The 24,050-nt window shown below is 39.0% G+C and overlaps 1 protein-coding gene across 4 annotated transcripts in view; it reads left to right on the top strand.

Moving 5' to 3' along the window:
• Window positions 1–22,005, top strand: part of ncoa2 (nuclear receptor coactivator 2) — a 79,911-nt gene extending 57,906 nt beyond the window's left edge. For 3 of the 4 annotated variants that reach the window (XM_028433938.1, XM_028433937.1, XM_028433939.1), the window contains 11 exons: window positions 6,483–6,702; window positions 7,768–7,980; window positions 9,768–9,965; window positions 11,128–11,266; window positions 11,996–12,161; window positions 12,237–12,518; window positions 13,848–13,925; window positions 14,006–14,468; window positions 16,011–16,188; window positions 17,007–17,187; window positions 20,186–22,005. In XM_028433938.1, coding sequence (XP_028289739.1) covers window positions 6,483–6,702; window positions 7,768–7,980; window positions 9,768–9,965; window positions 11,128–11,266; window positions 11,996–12,161; window positions 12,237–12,518; window positions 13,848–13,925; window positions 14,006–14,468; window positions 16,011–16,188; window positions 17,007–17,187; window positions 20,186–20,197 — 2,130 coding nt within the window. In that variant the 3' untranslated portion in view covers window positions 20,198–22,005. The remainder of the gene's footprint in view (window positions 1–6,482; window positions 6,703–7,767; window positions 7,981–9,767; window positions 9,966–11,127; window positions 11,267–11,995; window positions 12,162–12,236; window positions 12,519–13,847; window positions 13,926–14,005; window positions 14,469–16,010; window positions 16,189–17,006; window positions 17,188–20,185) is intronic. The other variant, XM_028433940.1, reaches the window with a different exon arrangement.
• The last annotated feature ends 2,045 nt before the right edge of the window (window positions 22,006–24,050 follow it).

Below are 24,050 nucleotides of genomic sequence, written 5' to 3'. Positions count from 1 at the left end.
AAAAAAGAAAGAAACAAAATGAAATATGATTAATTGTACAATCTGTATTTGATCTCAATAAAACTCAAGTGGGTGATTAAGGAACCAACCACACATATCTGAGTCAAATTTCATAAAGATCGGTCAATTACAAACCGAGATATGAATTTTTAAAATTTCGTTCAATGAGGGATAAGGATTATTTATTTTATTTTTTTCAAACTGATCCATAATCAGTATAGTATATTGATCCGGATCTTCTTCAAAATGGTAGAAATCTTGTAAATTTTTATCTTTGGTATATAATCAGTCGCTGTAACCTTGTGGTTAAGCGATTAAAAATATAATGCAATTGCATTTGCATAGGATTAAATATTTCTAAATATTAAATTATGTAATTTATTTGATTGTTGAGTTGATTAAATCTAGGTTCAAGTGTGAGTCTTTGAATAAATTGAACAATAAAGTCCAAAAAAATTCTCTTTAACACTTTTGGAGAGATTTAATCATGACAGCATCATTTGATTGAACTGTTCTTCTCTCGTCATCTCCACGAGTCTTTCCCTTATGTGAGCGCATTCTTTCAGTAACCAGTTTTTAAAGACAAAGGATGTAGGATGGGAACTATCTCGCTGGGCTGTGTGCGTTCGGCGCCTATGTGCAGCATGTTCTCAGTAGCCTGAGTGAAAACAAGCAGCAAGAAAAGGTGATTGGTTGGATAATAAGAGCTTCTGTTGAAGCGAACAAAGAAAGGGAGATGAGAGAGGTGTATATACCCCCAGGAGAGCCCAGCGTCGGCAGGCAGAGTGAAAATGATGAGCCATATGCTCCTGCATGTCCTCTCTGCTGCCATGGAGATAGTAGAGGTAGAGGGAGTGGTGTGTTTGTAGAGGGAGCAAGAAACAATAAAAGATGGAAAATAAGGGCGCTGCAATAATGCAAATATGTTTCAACAGGTTTTTTAAAGATGGATTCTTGTAATTCAGTCAAATTGCTTCATTCGTTTAGTTCTTTTTTGCATTATAAGACAGTATGTAGTAGTATAAGTGTGCGATCAAACGTCTTGTTAAACTCTTAAGAGTATCACACTGTGATTCTAGAGCGAGGTCGTTAGCAGTGACTTCATTACAGTTATTATGTGAGTGAGTGGGTTTTCAGTTCCTTACTCGTGAATTGCTGCTCAGCCACGTGTGATAGCCAAGTGTACTAGTTGAGTCCGCACTCATTCTCCTCTCTACTAACCTCACTCTGCGTTTTCTCACCAACTCCTCCACCCCCCTCGTCGTTGTCCTCCTCTTTCTCGTCCATTCTCATAATTGTTTGAGGGCTGAATTATTGATGGCAGGTCGGAGCTGAGCAAAATGAGAAATCAGAGCAGAGCTTTTAAAGAGCCGAGGGGGCGGAGCTACAGGCTACTGTAAGGAAGGGTTTTAGGCTCAGATTTGCACTCTGACCTCACGTTCCAAAGATTACAATCAAGCGCTACTAAGATGCTGTAGATGTAGCTAAACCCATCAACAATTTAACTAACGCAAATGACCCCTGATTGGTACATTATTATCCACCGCCACAAAGTGTGAAAGGGGATGTAAGTTTGTTTGAGTTAAAGGGGACAGCTTTTCTTAGAAACCGTTTAAGGTAGGATGACCAAATTTGCTGTGTGGCTTCAGTGTATCAATACCCGGAAGTGAAGCGTTACACATTCCGCGATATCTTTAGCTCTGCAACACTTAGGAGTCTTTAAATCCTCCGAAATGTCCGTGAACAGGTTCTGTGCCCAACACCAGTTTGAAGCAGCGATCTTGTCATGCCAAACTGCCATTAGCATAGCCGTTAGCGTCGGATGAGAGTACACTTCCAGGTCACGTACTTTGGCCAATCGGTAATGGAGAAAACGAATAAAGGTGTTCGTTTTCCATTTTTTGTTTTTTGTACCGAAGCAAAAGAGCCTGAATTTGAAAAAGAAGGCGTTTTCCATTTTTTCATTTTGGTTTTGGAAACAAATATCAAATAATGAGTTTTTTTTTTGTTTTTCACGTTTTTGTTACATAATGAAAAACAAATGATACACGGATTATTCTGGGCACTTTGATAAATGTGTGTGGTTACTTTTTTAAAGAGTTTAAGCACTTAACAGAATCAGAAACAAAAGTTTAACTTTTTTGAAAGCGTTTTTGTTCTCGCAAGTTAAAAAAAAAAATTAAATAAATTGTATTTCATACCATTTAGTACTTTTAAATCATAATTATTGATATTGCAATGTATGTCGTATTGTTTAGTATCGGAATATATCATGTCGTGGCATGCAAATCCTGAATGCACACCCCTAATGCAAATATCTTTTTGCTGAAGGGAATAATCAACCTCTGGTCCACGGAGAATCCATAGATTAATGTGCATCACTCAACAATGGCTTAAAAATCTGCTTCACTTGAACAGTTTTGCAAACAAACAAGCTTATTAAGCTTATTAATGTGTTTTTTTATTTTATTATTAAACTACTCAATTTAAAATGTGAAATAATTTGAATTTTTGGAAAAAGTCTTCACATTGAGAATGTGATTAATGTAATTCTAGATTTAGTTGTCTTTGTTAAACTGGAGTCGGGTTAAAGTGACATTGACTCTTTCCGACACTTGACTCTGCTACTTCTGCTTTGCCTGCTCCTGTGCCAGTTTCCTCTTTTCATTCTTAAACGACACGGGTCAAAAAGACACAGTTGTCAACCAAAACAAAACACGACAAGAGCGTGCTGAGCCAGGTGGTTAACCGTTGGATCAGGAACGAGTCTCGGGTTTAAAAAAAAAAAAAAAAAAAAAAAAGGAATCCTGACCTGCTCAGTGCTCTATTCACTGCCTGGTGGATCCTGAGCTGCAGATAAGATGGCACATTTGGCAGGACCGTCGTCACGACCCCGCGCTGTGAGAAAGTGAAGCCTGCTGTTGCTAGGCGAGCTAATGTCTTCCAGTGAGTGCCTTCTGTATCAAACATGATTGAGATGTAGTGAGTTTAAATGTGCTTTGAATTCAAGTGTGGCCATTACCCGAGAGCTTTATCTCTGCAACGTTTCTAATGAGTTTGTCTGTAGTTTAGTCTTTGTCAGTGTTGTTGTTGTGTGTTTACTAATTCAGTGGGTATCAAACCACATCCTAATGGGGACAATACATCATGCATCTGGGTTAATTTCCAACAGTTTTACATACAAACTACATCAGCGTTAAAAGGTTCTATCTATTTGATATGTGTGTGTGTGTGTGTCTGTGTGTACATGTGATACGCAGAGAAGAAGTAAACCACTTCACATGCGACGAGGAGACTAAGAAGAATTGATAGAAACAGGATCCATTAAGGTTAAAAGCAACGAGAGAAGTCCAGAGAAAAGAAAGTGGGAGGAGAGTGAATTGTCGAGGAGGAGGAAAGCAAAGAGTGTACAGAAGCATTACATCACTCCTGACCTCATTAGGGCTTTTCTCTCTCTCCCACCATCCGAAACCACCATAACAACCACCCTCCCCACCACTCACTGTTACAGCTCTCCTCCATATCTCGTCCACTCCTTCCTATGATCTGTTTTTTAGCGTGGCTAGTACCCATTTTTGCGAAGGCATGGCGCAAAAAAAAAAAAAAAGATGGAAGGATAAGAGGGGAAGTGTGTGTAGAGAGAAGCCAGATGAGGGTCCTTGAGTGCTGCAGATAACTCTCCTGCCAGGCATGTTAGACAGACACCTTATCTTTAGCGGCCACTGCATGCCACACTAAACTCCTGCTGTTGTCCTAAGCCTTGAGGTAGAGCAAAGGAAAGCGTGCAGCCGTGCACACGAGCCATTTTCCTCCCTTTACTGTATGTCAGCAGTAGACTCAAAGATGACACTGCATTCAGGTGTGCTGCACTCTGGTGGACGATACGAGCCAGTGCAACTTATTTACTTGCAGACCCTCAGGTCTCTCTGTAGGACAAGCTAAGAGTTCAGTTTGATATTTTATAATCAGGGTCCCCATGGTCATTAAAAAAACAATTTACCAGTCTTGTTTAATTTAAGTGTTTTGGAAATATAGCGTATTTTATTTCAGTGTTTAAAATCCAACCTTTGCTATTTCTATGGCAATGCAAGGGAAATGTATTTGAATAGCGCATTTCATACCCAAGGCAACTCAATGTTGTGTACATGATCAAAAAGTTCAACAGAAAACATTCAACAGCTTAAAATCAATAAGAACAAAAAACATTGTCTAACGTTAAGCAAGTCCCCTAACATACTGTGTCATACATCACTATAGATAAGTGTCTTCTAAATGAAATTGTAATCTCATAATTAAAGGTTCCATATCATGTCATTTTCCACACATCTTCATTTGTTCTAAGAACCCCAAAAACATAGTATTTGAGGTTTATTTTCCCAAACTCGCCTGTTTTCTGGAGTTATTGCCCTCTGACTCTGGCTATTTAAGCTTCTATTGAGTGTGAGTCCGTCTCCCCTTCCCGCACGGTGACGTAAGGCCAAAGGACGGCCCGCCCTCCTCCCACCCAGTTGACATGATAGCGACAACATGTATCAACAGCGTCGGTAGCAGAAACAACAACAGCACTGCGTGAAGGATGCTGACATGCTCACCGCTGTGGGCGTGTCTATTTACATGTCAATCACGGCAGATGGTGTAAAAAGTAGTGTAATAAAAACAAAGTGTACAGTTTACGGTGCAAAATTAAGCTTTAAATAGCAACTATGCTAAAAACATAATGGAAAAAAATAACCTAAGAATTTCAAATGTACCAAAGACTAACTAAATAAGTCCACTATTATAGAGTGCAGAGCCCATATTTTAAATGTAAATATAGCGGTTGATCAGGTGAATTTAATCGTGACAACAAAAATCGTGGTCATGGTTAAAATTCAATTAATTGTGCAGCCCTAGTATCAACTTCAAAAATAAGAGACCAAATCTTGCACAATTGGAATTTAATTCTTTTTCTACAAAGGCATCTGTATAAAATAAAAGATTTGTCAAAATGTATAATTCTTTGGTCAAAAAAAAAAAAAAGTATAGCTACATTTATGAACTCTAAAACTGAGAAAATAACTGGCATGCAATGCTGTTTTGGAGCCTTGCATTAAAATGAATCTGGTTGGTGGTTGATGTCGAAATGGAACAAATTACTTCTTTTAAAATGTACTTAAGTACAAGTAAAATTACTAATTTAGAAAAGTACAATTACAGTAATGTGAGTACTTGTAATCCAATTAGATTCTTGTTTGTAGTAATCTTGTGAGCTTTGCTGTCGTTTTCTGTCTGTGGTACTAGTTTTTAAACCTAGGTTACAGATTAGATTAACGTAGTATTGGTCAGTCACAGTAAACTGTTCATATCAGTGAAACAAAGCGAGTCGTGCTCTGAAACTGAATCCACAGCTCAGCGTGGCTCCGTATCTGTTTGTGATCGTCTGAGGAAAAACTAAACCAATATTGTCTACATAGTCAGAAGCCCAGTTGTGTGTGTGATTACAGCCCTGGGCTGGATTGGTCCGACTGTTTGTTTACAGGACGGCGGCAGAAACGTTGGCTTCCACTCCTCACTTTCTTCCTGTTGCTGCTCTCACATCGTGGATTTCAGCAGCTTTAGTGGCCTTGTGTTTTTTTTTTCAGATCACCCTTTTACCCCAATAGATAATTGTTTAGGGTAAAAAGCAATGATTCTGTCGTGGATGACAAATACAAAATGAAACCTTTTTTTTCCGTCTCCAAGCTTAAAGCAGCTCTGAAACATTTTTATGAGATAAAATCATAACGTAAACCTCATATATCATAAATCAAACATCTTTTACTCCAATAGAAATTAGAATTTAGAAACAAAATTGCCACTTTAAAGTAGGGCTGCACAATTAATCCAACTTTAATTGTGATCATGATTTTGGTTGCCATGATTGTGATTATAATCGTGATTACATTATTGATCAAAATAACCGTGATTATCATTTTGGCCATAATCGTGCAGGCCTACTTGAAAGTTTGTTTTCATCTTCACTGTAAACACTCCATTTGTTGACATTTTTGCACATTGCATTGTGGGATGTGGAGTCCCGTATATGGATACATACAAGTGTTTTTACTTCATTCTTGTGTTGATTTCAAAGTGATTTGCTTGACACCATTTTTGTTCTAGTTTGTTCCCAGTATTTCCAGTGATATTAGAGTTAAATAAAAACACTTCTATGCATCTGACTCAGAGACTCCACGTCCCACAATGCAATGCACGAAAATGTCACGTGTTAACGGTGGATATGAAAACAAACTTTCAAGCCACAATTTTCACCTTTTTTCTTAATTTTTTGAGTAAATTGTGTTTTATTCATCTTCTTTTACGCATATATGATTATTTCTGATAAAACAATTACTTGCCTAAATTTTCTGTTAGTGCATCTACTGTTAAAGAACCTTCATGCCCACTCGCTCCATTGCACACTCGCTCATTTCCTTTCTCTTTGTCTTTCTCCGTCCGTCCTCTAGTCATCAGAGTTGGACGACATCCTGAACGACCTGCAGAATGCCCAGCCGCAGCTCTTTGGTGAGCCACGGCCGGTCTCATTGCCCAGTCCCATGGACAAACAGAACATCATCAATGACATCCTGCAGATGTCAGAGGCCAACCCTGCCATGGCCGCGCAGCAGCAGCAGCAGCAGCAGCAGCAGCAACACAGAGGGCTAGGACCAGGCATGGGCCCCACAAGTAAGTGTCGGCACTCGCCAGGGTTGGGGTCAATTATATTTGTAATTGGTAATTAACTACATGTTTGGCATAATTGTATTTGGCAATTTACCATGTTCTGGGTGTTCTTTTTATTTTTCTTCTTCCGCAACTCTTTTGTCCTGGAACTCCTCCTAGGCTATTAATGCAGCACTAATGACACGTATGTCATCTCATAGAATCAATGTCAAGGATGTGCAGTCAACCTTTTTTGGAGCCACAATGTCAAGGTCAAGTTCACGTCAAGTGTCAAAACCCCAAAAATTCCAAATCTCTACGAATATTTATCGTACAAGTTCGCTGCTTACATTTCTGAAAAGCTCGTCTCAAGTGGAGTATTTTATTTAATTGGACCAAAGCTGTACCACCTACCAGTAAAAAGATCGGTAGGGGTCAAAATTTCATGACATCACAAAAAAAACACTTTTTTCTCTATAACTTGGCCTCAAATTGAGACACAGTGCTCAGACTGGTACCATTAAACAACATTTCCTTTCAATGTGTGACCTTGACCTTCGCTCAAGATCAAATTTAAGGTCCAGGTCAGTCTTCTGTTTTTGCTGCATTATTTCAATTTAATTAGTAAAAAGAACAAACTTGTCAAGAAATTCAGATACAGGTCGTCATTTTTGCCAATTATTTCAAATTGCCAAATACATATTTAGATAACTGACTTTGTAATTGTAATTGCCATGAAAATTCTATAAAAACTGATCAATTCAAAACTGGGGAGCCATGTTACAGTTCTATGTGCAGTTCTACACATCTACATCTACTACAGGCTCAGTAATTGTGATTAATTGTAACTGCCATTTAGGGATTGTAATTGACTTTCTGAGAAAATAATTGTAATTTGAATAGATGTTGGTTACTGTAATCATAATTTAAATTGTAATTGAACATGGGTAATTGAAAACGTAATTTTAACTGAAATACGTAATTGACCCCAACCCTGGTGCTTGCAGGTGAAAAAGGAGAAGTCATCATACTGTGTTTACAAGTAGATATAAATGTACATTTCCATTCATTCTCACTTGTTTCTCTCAGGTTTTGCGGGGGTGCGAGCAGGTCAGCCAGGCAGAGTTCTCCCTGTGAGGAGTGTGTCCCTGGACATCAGTGCGTCCCCTCAGCAGTCCTCACTACAGTACCCCATTAGAGCCACCAGCCCATACGCTATAATGCAGCAGCAGCAGCAGCAGCAGCAAGGCATGGTGGGAAGTCACGGCATGATGGGGAACCAGGCTGGGATGGTCAACGCAGGTGTGTGAGGGTTTGGTTTCATTTACCGCTAAATGATGTGCTTACGTGGTGGTGGATCACAGTCAGTCTTAGTTTAGTTATTATAAAGCTGGGGCCATTTTTTCTTTTTTTAAACTTTGTGTTTATGTGCAATTTATACCCAGAGTTGGCAAACGTACTAGTTTTCAGTACTCAAGTAAAAGTATAGATACTTAAATGAAAAATGACTCTGGTAAAAGTATTAAAGTTGCACCCTTATTTAAGTAAAAGTTAAAAAAAAAAAAAAAACTACATGCTACTAAATGTACTTAAGTAAAAATGTAAAACAAACGTCCCTTCAATAAACCACAAAATTCCATATGTATTTATTTTTTGAAGAACTTTTTTTAAGAAAGCAAGTTAAATCTGTCCTGGATGATCTCAAACCAGTGCTCTTTCTTTGGGGATTCCACATTGTATCAATTTCTGGTTATGGCTTTTTTGCTTGCTAATGCTATCAGTAAAGTTTTAACCAGATACTTGTCTTTTATTTGTGCAGCATGTTCAGTGTTTCCTCTGTACTTTACAACACAGTTATGTCATTTATGGTTGTGTTCACCATCTTCCAGAAAGGTTTTAGCTTAGCACAGCTCCAAGAAAATATGTGTATGAGACCATTATTTTTTTCACCTTTTTATAGCAAACAACACTATCTTTACTTCATGTTCTTAAATTCATTCTTCAATATTTGCAAATGACCAACAAGTAGAATGTGTCTCCATCAGGTTTGACTTCCTGTTTTGGCTCCCAAATCTCCAGCTGTTGGTTCATGCTTTGAAAAGATGGCAGAGATTAACTGCACAGCATTTTCCTGTTTATTCTGAGCTGTGTTAAAACTTCAGGAAAACCCCTGATTTAATCACAATACGGTGAATGTCTTATGTTGGCACAATTAATTCAGACTATTTCCCCTTTCCTAAAATGTAGTATTTTTAAATATGTTGGATATGATGGACCCATTGGCATCATTGATTATTAAAAATACAATTTTCATTTAATTAAAATTAAATTGAAGTAAAAAATACAATACAATAACAATAAATTAAAAAAGATCAAATCAAATAAATTACAAAAAATGTTAATAATAATGTGTTTGTAGCAGTTTTTAGTAATTGGACACTTTTGTCCTTGATGGATCAAGAGATTAATTTAGTTTTATTTCTATTTCACAGAATTCTGTTGGTTTGGAAAGAAAAATAAAGCCATGATCACTAACAAAGCAGAAAGTATTTAATGACATTCAAGATTTTAATTTTAAAGATGGACAACAATTTCCAAAAAGCTTCTTTAAAGTTGATATTGACAATATTGCGACTGTAGCCGAAAATATTTCTCTTTCAGATGATCTCTGAAAGTAATCTGAAAGTCTTCATTCTCGTGAATGAATGCAACTGTATAGTTTTTAAACCTTTTATTTACTGTGAAACATTTAGTAAAAAGCTACTATGAAGCACGATGTGACCTTTATCTCTCTGATAACAACAACCAGCCTGACATTTATCTGCTCAGCTGCGTTTAAACTCGTCGCTGATTCCAAGTTACGGGGATGGACTTCCTCCGCTCACATGTCATGGCACAGTGACTCACTTCCTGTAACAGGAAGCAGTCACCCACGTTGGCAAAAAAAAAAAAAAGTGGTTCTCGTTCCCCCGTCGGTACTCGTCCTCAGACACCCACCATCCCTGCACTGCTCTGATCAAAGTTCTCCACCAATGTTTCCTCGTTACATCACTGAGTCTACAGCTGTGTGTTTGTGTTTGACCCTGTAGGACTGATGGCTCCCATTGGTCCACGGCCGGGCATACAGCAGCAGCAGCAGCAGCAGGAGGGCTGGGTGGGCTCAGCCTCTGCACCCCCCCTGGGAGCAACTGGTCCTGGGCAGCGAATGGGACCTGGAAGTGGTCCAATGAGGCCCAACAGCCAACCAGGGCCACGGGCCATGCTCCAGTCTCCTATGATGGCCAGTGGTAAGAGGGAAAATACAGAAACCCACAAACTCCTGCTCACACATTATGCACATGTCAACATGTTATCGCTAAAATATAGCTAATGTCTAAAAGACCCCAAGGTTGACAAACCCTTGTCAACTTTGGGGTCGTGACCCCATGAAATGTCCAGTAATGATAATAAAAAAACAGTTTTCAATATTTTTTTTATTATCGATTGTGCACAATTAAAAAAAAAACAATACATAATGTCACAGAAAAAGATATACAGTGGCAGAAAGCCCAAAGAGCTTAAATAATTATTCTTTTTCAAATTAAAACACCACACACAATCTCAAACAACTGCATTATATACTTTCACTTTCTCAAATGTAAATCTAGTTCAAATAAAATGCAGTATAAAGATAGCTGAGATGGCACTTATTGTTACTTTGTGCACTAATCCTTACTACTCTGTGTCTAACATCTCAGGGGAAGTGATCCATTTCTCCCTGTTTGTTACACCAATATGTTCCTTTTTTAAATATCGCCACCTTGTGGTTACCCACAGAAAGGCAATAATGTAAGAACTAAAAACCAGGATTTCTGCCAATTTTCTTGATATTTTTAGCAAGTTTTTTTATTTTTTATTTTAAACTTTTAACACAAAGCACAAAACCCAAATTTGCAGATGTTTTAAGACAAAAAACATAAACAGCAAAAAAAATAAAATAAAAGTAAATTATGAACACTTTAGGAGACGTTTGCTTTGAAAGACGGTGTGGTTTGGCCAAAAATTGTGAAAAAGTGCCAAATTTGGCCCATTAAATTCAAAATTGCAGACTTCCTGTTGAATTTATATTGTAGGTCCAAATTATATTTTTGCTAGTCTCAGTCCAATGCTTATTATTACTTACCGAATGCCATCCAGCTAGTTCAAACCAGTGGAGAGTTACAAACCTTGCATCAAAAAACTACATGTAAAATTTTTCACCTAACTATAGCCTCCTGCCAAATTTCATTACATTGCACCCCTGGGAAGAGCCTAAAAAACAATTGAAGTGTCATAAAAAGGATAATAATATAATAAGAAGAATCTGTACAGAATCAATAGGGAGTTTGCAGTGCCTTTGGAACTCGGGGCCTAAAAAGGTACATTTACAAGGTTTTTATTTGTTGCCTGTTTGGTTTCCTCTCTGTTCAGCCCAGCAGGATATGGATATGGACATGGCTAATATGGTTAGCCACCATTTCCCACAGCAGCAGGCGCCGCCAAACCAAACGGCCCCGTGGCCTGACAGCATGATGCCAATCGATCGGACGGCTTTTGTAAATCAGGGCAGGTAAGTCATCCAACAAAATTTTTAAATTTAACTTTCCCCTTAAATGATAACCCCCTCCCCTCCTCTCTCTCTCTTTCATAGAACATGTTTTGGATATTTTCTGGCAGTAGATTAAACTTCTTTTACACAAAGAAGTTTAAAGTTTTAGACCACATGTCAAACTCAAGGCCAGTGGGGCCTTTATTACCAAATAATTCAATTGTAGAAAAATAGTCTCAGATATCTAAATTCATAAATTCAATGAAACTCCACATTATTTGGAGGATTGCAAATTTCCCATGCTTTTCTCACATGACTGAATAAATTGAGGTTTAAAATGACTGCATAGAACTCAATTTTCCTGAAATTGTGTCACAAAATTTCTGCAAATTAAATAAACATTTGTCACAAAATCAATGAAATTTAAAAGAGAAAATTCTGCAGGGACTTAAATTTGTCACTTGTTGCTTGGATATTGTCGGCGCCTTTTGTATTTTATGTATCATTTATACTTCAAAGTGCACACTTGGGGAAATTATTGTTGAAATTGCTCCTTTTCCCACTTAAAGTCTGGGGCCCACTTAAGTACAAACTACTTTATATTTGGCCCCTGAACTAAAATGAGATTGACAGCTCTGTTTTTGGCAGTAGGAATAAGGTATTTATGTGTTCTAGAAAACCAACATTGTGAATTATTCTCACGCTAGAGAATGATGATCACTACTGTATCGTGTCACCTGTTTGTTCCAGGCCTGCTCCACAGGAGGAGCTACTGTGTAATCCAGGCCTGAGTTCAGGTGAGGCCCCTGGAGTGGACGAGGGTGTTCTGATGTCCCAGCTTTACACGGCGCTCAAAGACTTTGATGGTCTGGAGGAGCTGGATCGAGCCCTGGGGATCCCTGCCCTGGTAGAACATGTGAGATCCTCCTGGGATTAACATTATTCTGCTTTGCTTTTATGTGATGTTTTGTTTTGTGATCGTCTGTTTTAGAACCAAACTCTGGAGCCAGAACAGTTCCCACATGACCCGTCTATGATACTGGACCAGAAGCCACCGATGTACAGCCAGCAGTTCGGTCCCCCACCGTCGCACATGGCCCAAAGAGGCTACCCCGGCGCCCCCATGCAGGAGCCGGGTTTCCAACCAATGCCCGGCCAGATGGGCACCCGGCCAGGTTATCCAATGATAAGAATGCAGGCCCGGCCCGGGCTCCGGCCCAACCAGCCCAACACACTGAGGCTGCAGCTCCAGCACCGGCTCCAGTCTCAGCAGGTGAGCATGTGCTCGCTGACGGATAGAATAATGTGATGCAACATGAGTGTTTTATAACAGCTATGGCTGCTGTTGTGCAATCATCATAGTTGGTAGACTTTAGTTTAACCACAGAGTCAGACCTCATGTTTGTATTTTATAACTCTCCTCATAGACAAACATTTATTTAAATTCAACATGAACATTTACAAACTAGTATATAATGGCATCCATTTTTTTTAGCAGGTGAAGATAGCAGTAAAGTGACTTTGATTTTTAATAATTTGATGATTCTGAAACACATCCCAGGTCATTGAAACATTAGTTAGGATTCATTTATTCAATTTGTGAATGAGCTCATAATATAGGAAAATGTTTCAACTGCTCGCACTACATAATTCATAAAGTCCTGCTGTGTCTCCATTACAGTTTTTCGCAAATTAAAAGCGATATTTCAAAAATTTTGACAAAGTATAAACACACTTTGAACATGTTTCCAATGAAGCATTGTTTTGGTCGTGACCCCATGTGGGGTTTGCCTGAAATGTCCAGTAATTGTTAAAATAAATACTGATTAGAATTAATATGCTGTCTAATATGGCAGTAATATTTTTCTCAAGTATAACGCTGATAAATGTCACGTCTCCTCCTCCTTTCCACACGTACCGCACCACGTTTTGTCGGATAGAAGTGGTCATGTGACCAGGTACGTCACGTTATGAAATGTGTAATAAAGTGTTTCCATTGAGCATTTGCCAAACACTTCAATATCGAAAAATCTGAAAAACCTCCTCATGAAAGCGTAAAAAACTTTTTAGCGATATCAGTGTTTCTGTTTTTTTAATTTGGGTGTTTCCATTACCAGTTTTTATTGCTCTATTTAGATTTTGCACATTTTCAAGGGTAAACGCAGCTTGTTACAAACACAGAATCTGAACAAAATAACAAAAGTGTAAGAAAAAATGTATTTTGTGATATGTCGCAATATTTTACAGCGCAATTTTTTTAATCATGTTTAATTGCGCTAAAGTATGCATAGCACGTCAACCCCCGTTCATTAGGTGTCAGTGAACGCACCATCAGACCTTGTTAGACTCCTCCTACACTCCTCAATGCATTTGAGTTTGGAAGTTGATAACACTTTATTTTCATACTGGGCACTTTTATAGATGTATGTGGTTACTTTTTTTGTAATTATTGATATTGTGATATATCGCAATGTTTAGTAGCGGGATGTATCGCATCGTGACGTCAGATTCATGGCAATGCACACCCCTAGAAAATAATGCTGGGTTTTAAAGATGTTGTGCTCGTCTCTTTTATTGAATGGTTCTTTTTTATTTTCCACAGAACCGTCAACCAATGATGAATCCAATGAGTGGGGTGTCAAATTTGAACCTACCTCTTAGAACCAACGCTCCAAACCAGGTAGATGACTCTGTCACTGATGCTTATTGGATGTTTGGATAGCATCCCTAACCCCCACCGTCTGTCCTCTTCACCTTTAGGGAACCATCAACGCTCAGATGTTGGCTCAGCGGCAGCGAGAACTGCTGAGTAATCACCTGAGGCAGCGTCAGCAGCAGCAGCAGCAGGTGCAACAGGCCCAGCAGGTTCAGCAGCAGAGGAGCATGGCCATGAGGGCGCAGGGTCTCAGCCTGCCCCCCAACATGAGTACCCCACGGAACCCCCAGGCCAACCCCCAGCAGTTCCCCTACCCGCCCAGCTACGGTACCAGTACAGGCCTGGCCTCGTCGCCCCCTCCCACCAGCCCCTTCTCCTCCCCTCTGTCCCCCAGCCTGCCCTCTCTCCCCTCCAACCCCCAGCTGCACCTGCATGGCTCCTCCTCCTCTTCCTCTACCTCCTCCTCCTCACAGATGATGATGGGAAACACAAACATGATGGGCGGACAGTACGGGGCCGTACTCAGCCCCCAAATGCAGCACAGTGCCTTTCAGTTTCCCAACTCAGGTACTGGCCTCCCTCACCACAGCCCACCACACACTCCACCTATGTGTGTGTGTGTGTGTGTGTCATTGTCTGTGCTGAAGTTACCGTCCATACACCACATCACATGCTTTTTAGCAGGGTCAATTACATTTTTCAATTATCCATGTTCAATTACAACTCAATTATGATTACAGTGACTGGCATTTTTCCAATTACAATTAAAATTACAATAAATAACCCCATAAAACATTTTTATGCCTTATGATCTTTTGCCTTTTCTCAGAAACAGATTTCCATTTTTTTTCTCCCCACTTTTTTTGTCTTGTCCCATAATTCAGGTGTTTTTATAATAATAATACATTTTATTTGTATAGCGCTTTTACAGTGCTCAAAGACGCTTAACAGGGATAAAGATGCAGTGCGTAAACAATAAGTAAAAATACAGAGGCATAGAAATGACTAAAAACACAATACAATAAACAATAGATAGACTACAAGATAAAATGGCTATACATTAAAAGCACATTTTTCAAAATGTTCATGCATTTATGCCCCAGTATAAGTTTATTCTTCATATTTAACTAGTTAAGTTATGATAGCCTTATCTAAAAAATAATTGAAAAAATGTTTTCTATTTTTATGCCTTACTTTACCCTTATTTAAAAAAAAATGCCTTGTCACTGACTGTATTTGTAATTTTCATGGAAATTCTATTAAAACAAAGTTTTTAGCTCGAGTACCCCCTTTCTCTTAATTCTAAGTCCAAGTACCCCTTTGTCCGACTTCAACATTTCGCGGAGAATTCTGTGAAAAAACAACTATGGAGCACAATGATGTAATGAAGGAGTGATAACACATTTAAAAATATTTTTTGTAAATAAGTAGAATTAAATTGTATATAGTGTCTCATGAATAGATTTATTTCTATTGTTTTGATCATTTCCAGTCATCTACCACCTGGTTTGGGACCAAGACTGACCTTTCTATTTTCAGTTCATGTTTTAATTGAGATCATTTCCATCATCATCATCATTAGGATTATCAGAGTAGCGCCATGACGTACCCCTAGGAGTACACGCACCCCCATTTGAGAAACACTGCCGTAACGTAATCAGTTATTATTGGGGTGTGATCAGATGTCTCAGCACACAAGGACACCATTTTAAGCCCAGTGGTGTTCTGTTATCTACCAAAGTGACAGCAGAGGGCGCCACAAGCTCAACAAAGTCAGGCGGTAGAGAGGTCATCTTCTGATCAAGAGGTTGGGGGTTTGATCCCAGTCCGTACCGGTCTATGACTCGAAGTGTCCTTGGGCAAGACACTGAACCCTAAGTTGCTCCCAGTGGTCGACCAGCGCCTTGTAAGGCAGCTCAGTCCCATTGGTGTGTGAATGAGCTGATATATTGTAAAGTGCTTTGAGACTACTTCATTATAGGGATAAAGCGCTTTATAAATCAAGTCCATTTACAATTTTAAATCTGGATCTGACTTTGTTTTTGAGAGCCACAATCGTACAGGTTGCATTGATGCACATTTAGGCTGATAGTGACGTGTCCTCCTCAGGTATGAGCCAACAGGCAGACGGGAGCTTCGGAGGCCCCGGCACACCACAGAGCCCCCTCCTCTCGCCCCGCTTGGCGCACACGCAGTCCCCCATGATGCAGCAGGGCCAACAGAACGCTCCATTCCAGGGGTCCCCCGACATGAACGGGTGGCCACAGGGGAATATGGGAGGCAACAGGTAAGTGACAAGAAAAACCTTTTTTAAATGTACCTTTTGATTTAAATAATTATTTTTTTCTTTACACGGGTTGGAATTCAACCATTTTGGCTCAAAAAGAAGAAATAAATAGTTTTTTTAATATAATTTGACAAATTGTACATGTTAATTTATCTTTGTTTTTTTTTAATTGTATTTTAAACTGCCAAATAAAAATAAATGACATTAACAATAAGCGATTCCATTGATGAGGAAGAACAACATTTGTTCATCATACTTTCCATCAGGACTCGTTGGCTGTTTGATGTCTTGTCCCAGTCTACAGACTGTACAAAATGCACAATATAGATATAGAGGCTTTATTGTTATTATAGTCTGGTGCAGTATGTCAGAAATATGCCTAAAATTAAAAAGTGCTTGCTGAAAATTATTTTGTTAGTTTTTTTCGGCTTGTTTAAGGGTCAAATAAGCCTGAAATATCAGGGATACATTTTTCCCGTCCATCAACCTCATTTTATGACACCCTTTTTAAAATGGCCGCCCCCAGGTTAAATGTGCAACACAATGACCCTTCTAAGTTACACACAATCAGAAACTTGGTGTCTAAACCTGTGTTTTTGAATATAGGTAACATTGTTTTATATATTAAAATGATAATGGAGTGGCTGCCATCTTGCACTGATAAGACGATACAACAAAATATTGTTGGCAGCAGTCAATCAAACAGTGGAAAGATTCAAATAGACAATGCGTGCCAAATTCTTCCTGTCCAGAATCCATACCATAATATTCTGAGTTTGTGTGTCCTCTCATAGTGTTCCTGTCTCTTGTTTTTTCAGTATGTTTTCGCAGCAGCAGGCGTCCCCACAGTTCACCCAGCAGAGTAACAGCAACATGTACAACGGCAGCGGCATGAACCTCAACAACGTCTCCATGGCAACCAGCAGCATGGGCCAGATGAGCGTCACGCCCATGGCATCGGGGCCGTCGCCCGGCCTGCCCTCCATGGGGCAGGAGCAGGTAAAAAAAACAAAAAAGCAGCGAGATCTGAACAGAGACATTTGTTATAATATGTTAAGGTTTCATTTTTTCAGACAAAGTTTTTTCAGGAAATTTACTTTGATCTTCTTATATGTTTTGACTGCCAACTGTCAGTCTTCCTCAGAGGCATCTACTGATTGCTTTGATACAGTATATCCCTACGAGTTCTTTCATAAGGAAAGCATCAAGGCATCTACTGATTGCTATGCTGTATCCCTACAAGTTTTTCGATAAGGAAAGCGTCAAAGCATCTACTGATTGCTTTGATGCATCAAAGCAATCAGTAGATGCTTTGATGCTTTCCTTGTATAAAAAAAACGTGTCTCTAAGGAAGACTGACAGTTGGCAGTCGTGTTAATTTAGTTAATTTTTTTAAAACAGTTTGTCTGAATAAATTAAACCTTATCACATTATTTTAGAAAAGAAGACAAAATGAACTTGATGGAATTATAGAGATCTTTGTTTGAGCATTGACGATACGTCACACAGACATGAAAAGTTTTGTGTTCTCGTTGAACCCTGACCGTAGTTGGCAAGAAGAAAATGTCTCATCTTTGCGTTTTAATCAGTGCACAGCGGACGTCTAAAGAGCTTTTCTGCGTCTTTGTTATGATAAGACTCTAAGTGTTTAGGCACACTTACCGATCGGCCGCACTAGTGAATAATTTACTCCAAAGTTTACGTAACTTGTCTGAGTAGAGTTGCGTTGCAGCTTTGACTAGAACTTAAAGGACGCTGATGTAATTAGCGTCAGGCCACCTGACGAGCTGCTCCGTCTGGAACCACTTCGCTTCATATTTCTTCTCCCGAAGCCGCGTACGTGTCAAAGCTGCGATACAAGTGGGACACTTTTACACCCACCTAAGGAGTAAAGCGTTGTGCACTCCAGGAGCTCCTGGTGTGTTTAGTGTCATCAGAGTCCATCCGTCTTCCTTCGTCTCGCTGGTATTGTTAGCCTGAAACGTTGCTGTTGTGGACCGTGATGCTTTTAGGCCAATAAAGAGGCATGAATATTTAACCAAGGCAGTGCAGTTTGATCGCCAGCACTCCAGCCCGCTGTAACACACCAGTATATCTGTCACTGGCTTTACACTCCCGCCAGGATTATAGAAAAATATCGGCACTCAGATTATTTCAATTATTCACTGTTAGCCCATTAGCACAGGCATTTGTGATTCACTGGTGTGTTTTAGACCTGATGGTGTGTGGACCGAGATGGTTTCTAATTGTCTCGCGAAAAGTGGTCAATTCACTCCGGGCAAGTTCAAGTTAACTAGTCAGTGGTGCTGTGGACGTGTTGTTCTAAGCTCTGTGTGTGTTTGTGTCAGCAGTACTTTAAGACAGGCATACACTGTGAGGTTCTTGACCCTCTTTGAGATGATTTTTTTCTATTCGTCTATTTTTTGGGATCGTGCGAGTCTCTGCTAGATCGTGCATCGTGTAGTATACATGGGGTCACGAGAAGAGATGAACACCTCACGACCAGCTCCCGATCAGCAATCGTAGGTCGTAAGGAAATCAAACAAGTTTGAAATCCAGTCGCTCCTCGTGAGGGTATCTCACAGATGAAGCAGTGCCATGGACCGCTCATCTTAAACTCTCACACTGTGCATGCGCGAACACCGTAGGACCGCTGTGAAATTTGACGGACTTTACTGACCACGTCTGTCCATCCAGCTCCTGGTCCATCACATCGCCGTCTTTTCTTTTTTGAAGCTCTTTTTGCTGAGATTTGCGAGTGTCTCTCCACTTCCTGTTTTAATGGCGACGTCTGTGTTCTTCTTCTTCTTCTAATTTGTACATTGCATTTCCGGAAACAAGACCCCGACACGTCGTGTATGAAAGTATAGTGTGAGCAGTCTGACGTACTGTATATACAAGAAATAGCCGGATGTAGACTATATCGGGACATTTTTTTAAGTGTCAACCGCCCCATGATGCATTGCAAGCGGAATGTAAAATTGTCCTGGGACCGGCTTAAAATCAAACATGAGCACATGTTGATATTCTACTTGGTCACTTTCTGACTTAAAATGTTTTCAGAACTTTCACAGGTGGTGAATTAACAGATATTTAGGCTCTGTGTGCTTCAGTTTTTTGTCATTGTGGGTTCAAAATTAATCTTGGGAAACTTAGACGTATACTTCAGTGGTAACGCTCATCATCCTAATCATATATAGTAGATAGTATATACTCATTGGGTTTGTAGTGCATAATACTACAGAGTGTATTATTTCAAACACAGCCAATGACTAATTAAAAAAAAAATGTATGTCAACAAAAACTATGTGAAAATATATTGATATTTTCATCAAAACCGGAACTTAATTACAGGGGTAGGATTAGATAAGTTTATACTTCTTCCTGCTTCTTTTCGTTGTCAGAATAAATATTAATCTAACTAAATATAAACTAAGAATTTGACAATGAAAGATGCTGTTTTTTTTATCTGTTTCTAAGTTGTTTTTTACATGATCGAAATGAAGCTCAACAACAAACTATAACTTCATCACATGGGACGAAGTCATGGTCACGTCTTCTTATGCATTGATTGCATGAAATCTGTCTGTGTATTTACAAACTTTAATATCATCCAATATTAGGGAATTCAATGGTAATGGTCAAAAAAATAATGCACACTTTTGTATTTTAGTCATTACATCTGTAACAGATTTAGACGACTTAAATATTAAAGTCATTTAGTTAAATAAAACTAGTCGGTAATTGATATAAGCGCTTTGAAATGTCTTTGTTGTAATTTGCGCTGTATAAATAAAGTTGAATTGATATAATCCTGATGACTCAATTTTGACTGAAACTAAGTAGCATTTTAGTCAAAAAGACTAAAAATGAATCAGTCTTTTACTTAATTATGTACATTTTTCTTTATCTAGTGTATATTCTTTTCATTTGTGATGTTTCTTCTGGCTCTGGAACAAAATAAAAAGTATTTCTGATTCTTTGTGTCACTCCACAGAAATACTGTTGACCTTCACGGAGCCTCTCAGCCTGAAACGCAGCGATCCGCTGGCGAAGGAGCGCGTCGGCCCTTTAAAAAGTCAACAGTCACCTCCCACCCCCCTCAGCCTGAGGGGTCCCCCCCCCCCCCACAGCACGGCCTCTGAATGGACACAGCAGTGCCAACGAGGAGAGGCTGGAGGACCTGAGCCCGTCCATCCGCCTGTCCAGCTGCATTCACCGTAGTGTGACTTACTGTGGGCCTCCTCCGGGTGGGGCGCACCGACACCAGGGTGGGATCCTTTTAGTTCTGATGAATGTATTCTATTCCCCTCAGCGGACAGCGGCCATTAACAATCTCATCTCAACAGTGACGCACGAGACGTTTCCACGCGCAGTAGCTCCAAAAAAAAAAAAAAGAAAAAAAACAGCATCAAAGACGCCAAACGACAACGCGCTGGATCATGGACGAGGCTCAGACACTCAGCCGCTTTTGCCTTTTTGTTTTGTTTTTTTTTTTTGCTGTTCTTTACTTTATTGTTGTCGTTTTAATTTCCTGTTGTGTAGAATGAAAAGATGGTGGGAACGTTGATGTAGAAAAACACTGCAAAGGAGCGATTGGAGCAGGAACAGTGAATTTTATTAGACTAATTTAGTCCAGAGGTTTATATAGTGTATTAAATTAAGTTTTATTTTTCTGTATAGATATGTTTGACAAAATTGTAGATGATTCTTTATCCTCGTAGCAAGAAGAGAGAGAGATATTTGCTAAAAGAAAAAAAAAGTGCTAACGGCACTTTTTAATCATTTTAAAGCGGCGATGGTTTTCTCTGAGAACATTCTTCATGGATTCTGCTTCGGTCCCTGTCGTTTCAGATGATGTCCGAATCAATTGTGGTTGAAAATGATTTGCAACAGATTGTATATACCGACGCGTGTTTTTTTTTTTTTTTTTCTCCTCTTCTATTTATTTTGTTTCTTGTGGAGCAGAGCAGCGTTTCTTCTTTGGTCCTCTTCAGTTGTTTGTTTTTTCCAGGAAGCAGGAAAGCTTCCTTGTTCTGGTACGACGGGTTGTAGAGTGGGAGGGCGTGCTGTGTATACAGTGTACAGATTATCGCTTGCTTCTCTGCCTTTAGTGTAGAACACGACGACATAAAAAAACATTGAGCACAGCCATACAGTAACTCAAAAAAAAAAAGAAGAAAAAAAACCAAGTCTAAAGTGTGCTTTCTGTGTTGTCTGGAGTGAAAAAACCCGCTTCGTACAAGCTGCTAGGTGCAAACTGTTCTGGTGTGATGTAAACAAGCAATAACAAGTACTTGAGAATCTGTTTTTTGAGGGGTTTATTTTGTAATTTTTGTACAGTTTCCTGAAAACAAAAAGGACACCTTTTTTTTTTTTGCTCCGTGTTTGGATGCAGTATTAAAAAAAAAAACTAGTTTTTGTTTTTATTTGTTTGTTTTTATTGCAGTTTATACCAAGAAAGAAAGAAAAAGTCCACATCCACACACGCAGCAGCAGCTAGCGCTCCTGTTAAATTATGCAGCGTCGGTTCAGACCTGGACAGGGAGGCAAGTTTGCGATTTTCCCCAGAAAAAAAAAAAAAAAAAACCCACGATACATTTTCCTCTCAGTCATTCTTCTTCTTCTTCTCCTCGGTCAGAGTTAAGACTGCACGGTTCACCAGACCTGCTCTGACAGACACTTAGCCATATTTTATGACCTCAGGCAGTTAGTTGAGCTATAAAGTGTTCAGTAATGACGTGCTGTCGGGATCTGCTTGGACGTCTTTTCTCTAACCTCAAAGAAAAGTAGATTTTTTCCTCCTCCCCCCCCCCCCCCCCCCAAAGAAAAGAAAGACTTTTTCTACTGCCTATTTTAACCCAGGACGCCAAATAATCCTCACCTTTTCAATCGGGCTTTACTTGCTTGCTTTCTTTACCTCTAGGCCCGCCCACATTTATATTTGCATACTGTAAGACCCTCGGGAAAGAAACAACCTGTCGTGATGTCACTTAACAGGGTCTGATGTAAATGCTTTAGTCATCCAATAGGAAGCAGGAGACTCATTATGATGAATGTAACATCTTTAGAGGCCTAAGGATGTGACTGATGATGTTTCTTGTCTGAAGTTGCCCTTTTTTTTTCCTCTTGAAGCTGTAGCACGTCACGTCATCAACTTTAGGACCTTCTGTGATTTGTCCCGCAGGAGATCACACTTTTTTCCTCTTTTTTTAATTTATTTTTTAGGAATGCTGTTTACCCTGTGCAGGATTTTTTGAAAAAAAAAAAAAAAAAAATAGCCTTTTGAGCCATTTTAAGGAACGCATTCACAGCCCTTTGCAAAATTTCCAAAGATTGTCAGGATTTTAAAATGACTTAAAAGCCATGTGGTAGCAGTGCATTTTTAGCATTTATAATGAGGACAAGGTGCAAATCATGGATTTTGCCCCTTTTAAAGAGATATTCAGGCTTTGAATCGTAACTAAACAGAAATATGTTATGTTTTTTTTTTCTTCTCTCTTCAACGTGTAGTTTTGAAGAACTTTAAATGCCCTTTTTGTATCGTCTGACAATTTCATAGAGCTAAGATGCAACCTTGAAATGCTAAAAACCCTAGCATAATGCCTTAGATTTTGTCCGGTTTTCTTGTACATTACACTGCTGTCTGTATAAATTTGTATAATGACTTGTGTACAAATACTGAATGGGTGCATCATCTCTTCTCAGCTGCTGGGTCACCGTCTGCAGGTGTCCCTCCATCCTCGCTCTCTGTTCTGTGTTCTTTACTCCGCCCTCCGTCGCCTCAGCGTTTTGTTTCTGTAGGGATATTGAAGCAATATGTATTATTATTATATTCCACAGCTTTTCAAAAAGAAAAGCTTAAAGTTGTGTTGTTTCCCCATCTGGGATGTTTTTTTTTTTTTTTTTTTTTCCTCTCCGCGTTGTTCACAGGAGTCACACTGTATACCCGCATTGTTCCCCTAGTGTGTGTGTGTGTGTGTGTGTGGTGTGTGTGCGCGTGTGTGTGTGCGTGAGCGTTTTATGCAAAGTTAGATATACAAGAAAGGTTAAAACCACAGTTATGCAAGTTGTGAACTAATACGGCTTCGCTGATGCTATTTGCCTTGTAAATAAAGATTTCTGTTATTGCAATATTTACCAGCGTGTCTCATTTCCTCCTAATTAAAGAGAAAGTAGGTTATATTTATTACCTCACTGGCATTTTTTTTTTTTCTTTTTTGTTTAACAGAAATACATCAAAAGTACTTAACAGATTTTAACCTAAGATAGACCTTACGCCATGGAAGATTCCCATTAAATTTGTAACGAATCCGGATCAATTTAGGGATTTTGGATCAGTTTAAAAAAAAATTAAAAAATCCCTATTATTAGAAAAAAATAAATACATTAATATCTTGATTTGTAATTGTTTTCTAAATTACCTCGAGTTTCATCCGGATCTAATCCGGATTATGCATTTCATTGGGATTTTTTGAGAAAAAAATCTGGGATTCCCCGTACATATGGACCTAATATATCATCATTAATGGGGATATAAATGTATTGCCAACATTTAAAGTGTGAATGATTATATGAACTGTGAATATCTGACTAAGGATATTTAGAGCGTGACAATGGTTTGCTCCTAATATCTGTGATTTTTTTTTTTTTTTTTAAGCCTGTTAATAATTCCAGATTGTTAATTCTGTCTTATTTATAAAATGTTATGGTTTCATTTATTCAGAAAACTTTTTTTCAGGAAGTTTGCTTTGATGTTTTGACTGTCAACTGCCAGTCTTCTTTACAGGTGTCTGCTGATCGCTTTGACTTCTGCGTAATAATTCTAGAACGTTTATTTTGTCTTCTTTTTGGATAATATG

Source organism: Gouania willdenowi, chromosome 20 (genome assembly GCF_900634775.1).
Source record: "Gouania willdenowi chromosome 20, fGouWil2.1, whole genome shotgun sequence".
Lineage (NCBI taxonomy): Eukaryota > Metazoa > Chordata > Actinopteri > Blenniiformes > Gobiesocidae > Gouania > Gouania willdenowi.
Note: the sequence above shows the minus strand (reverse complement) of the source record. Positions and strands in the feature narration are given on the sequence as shown.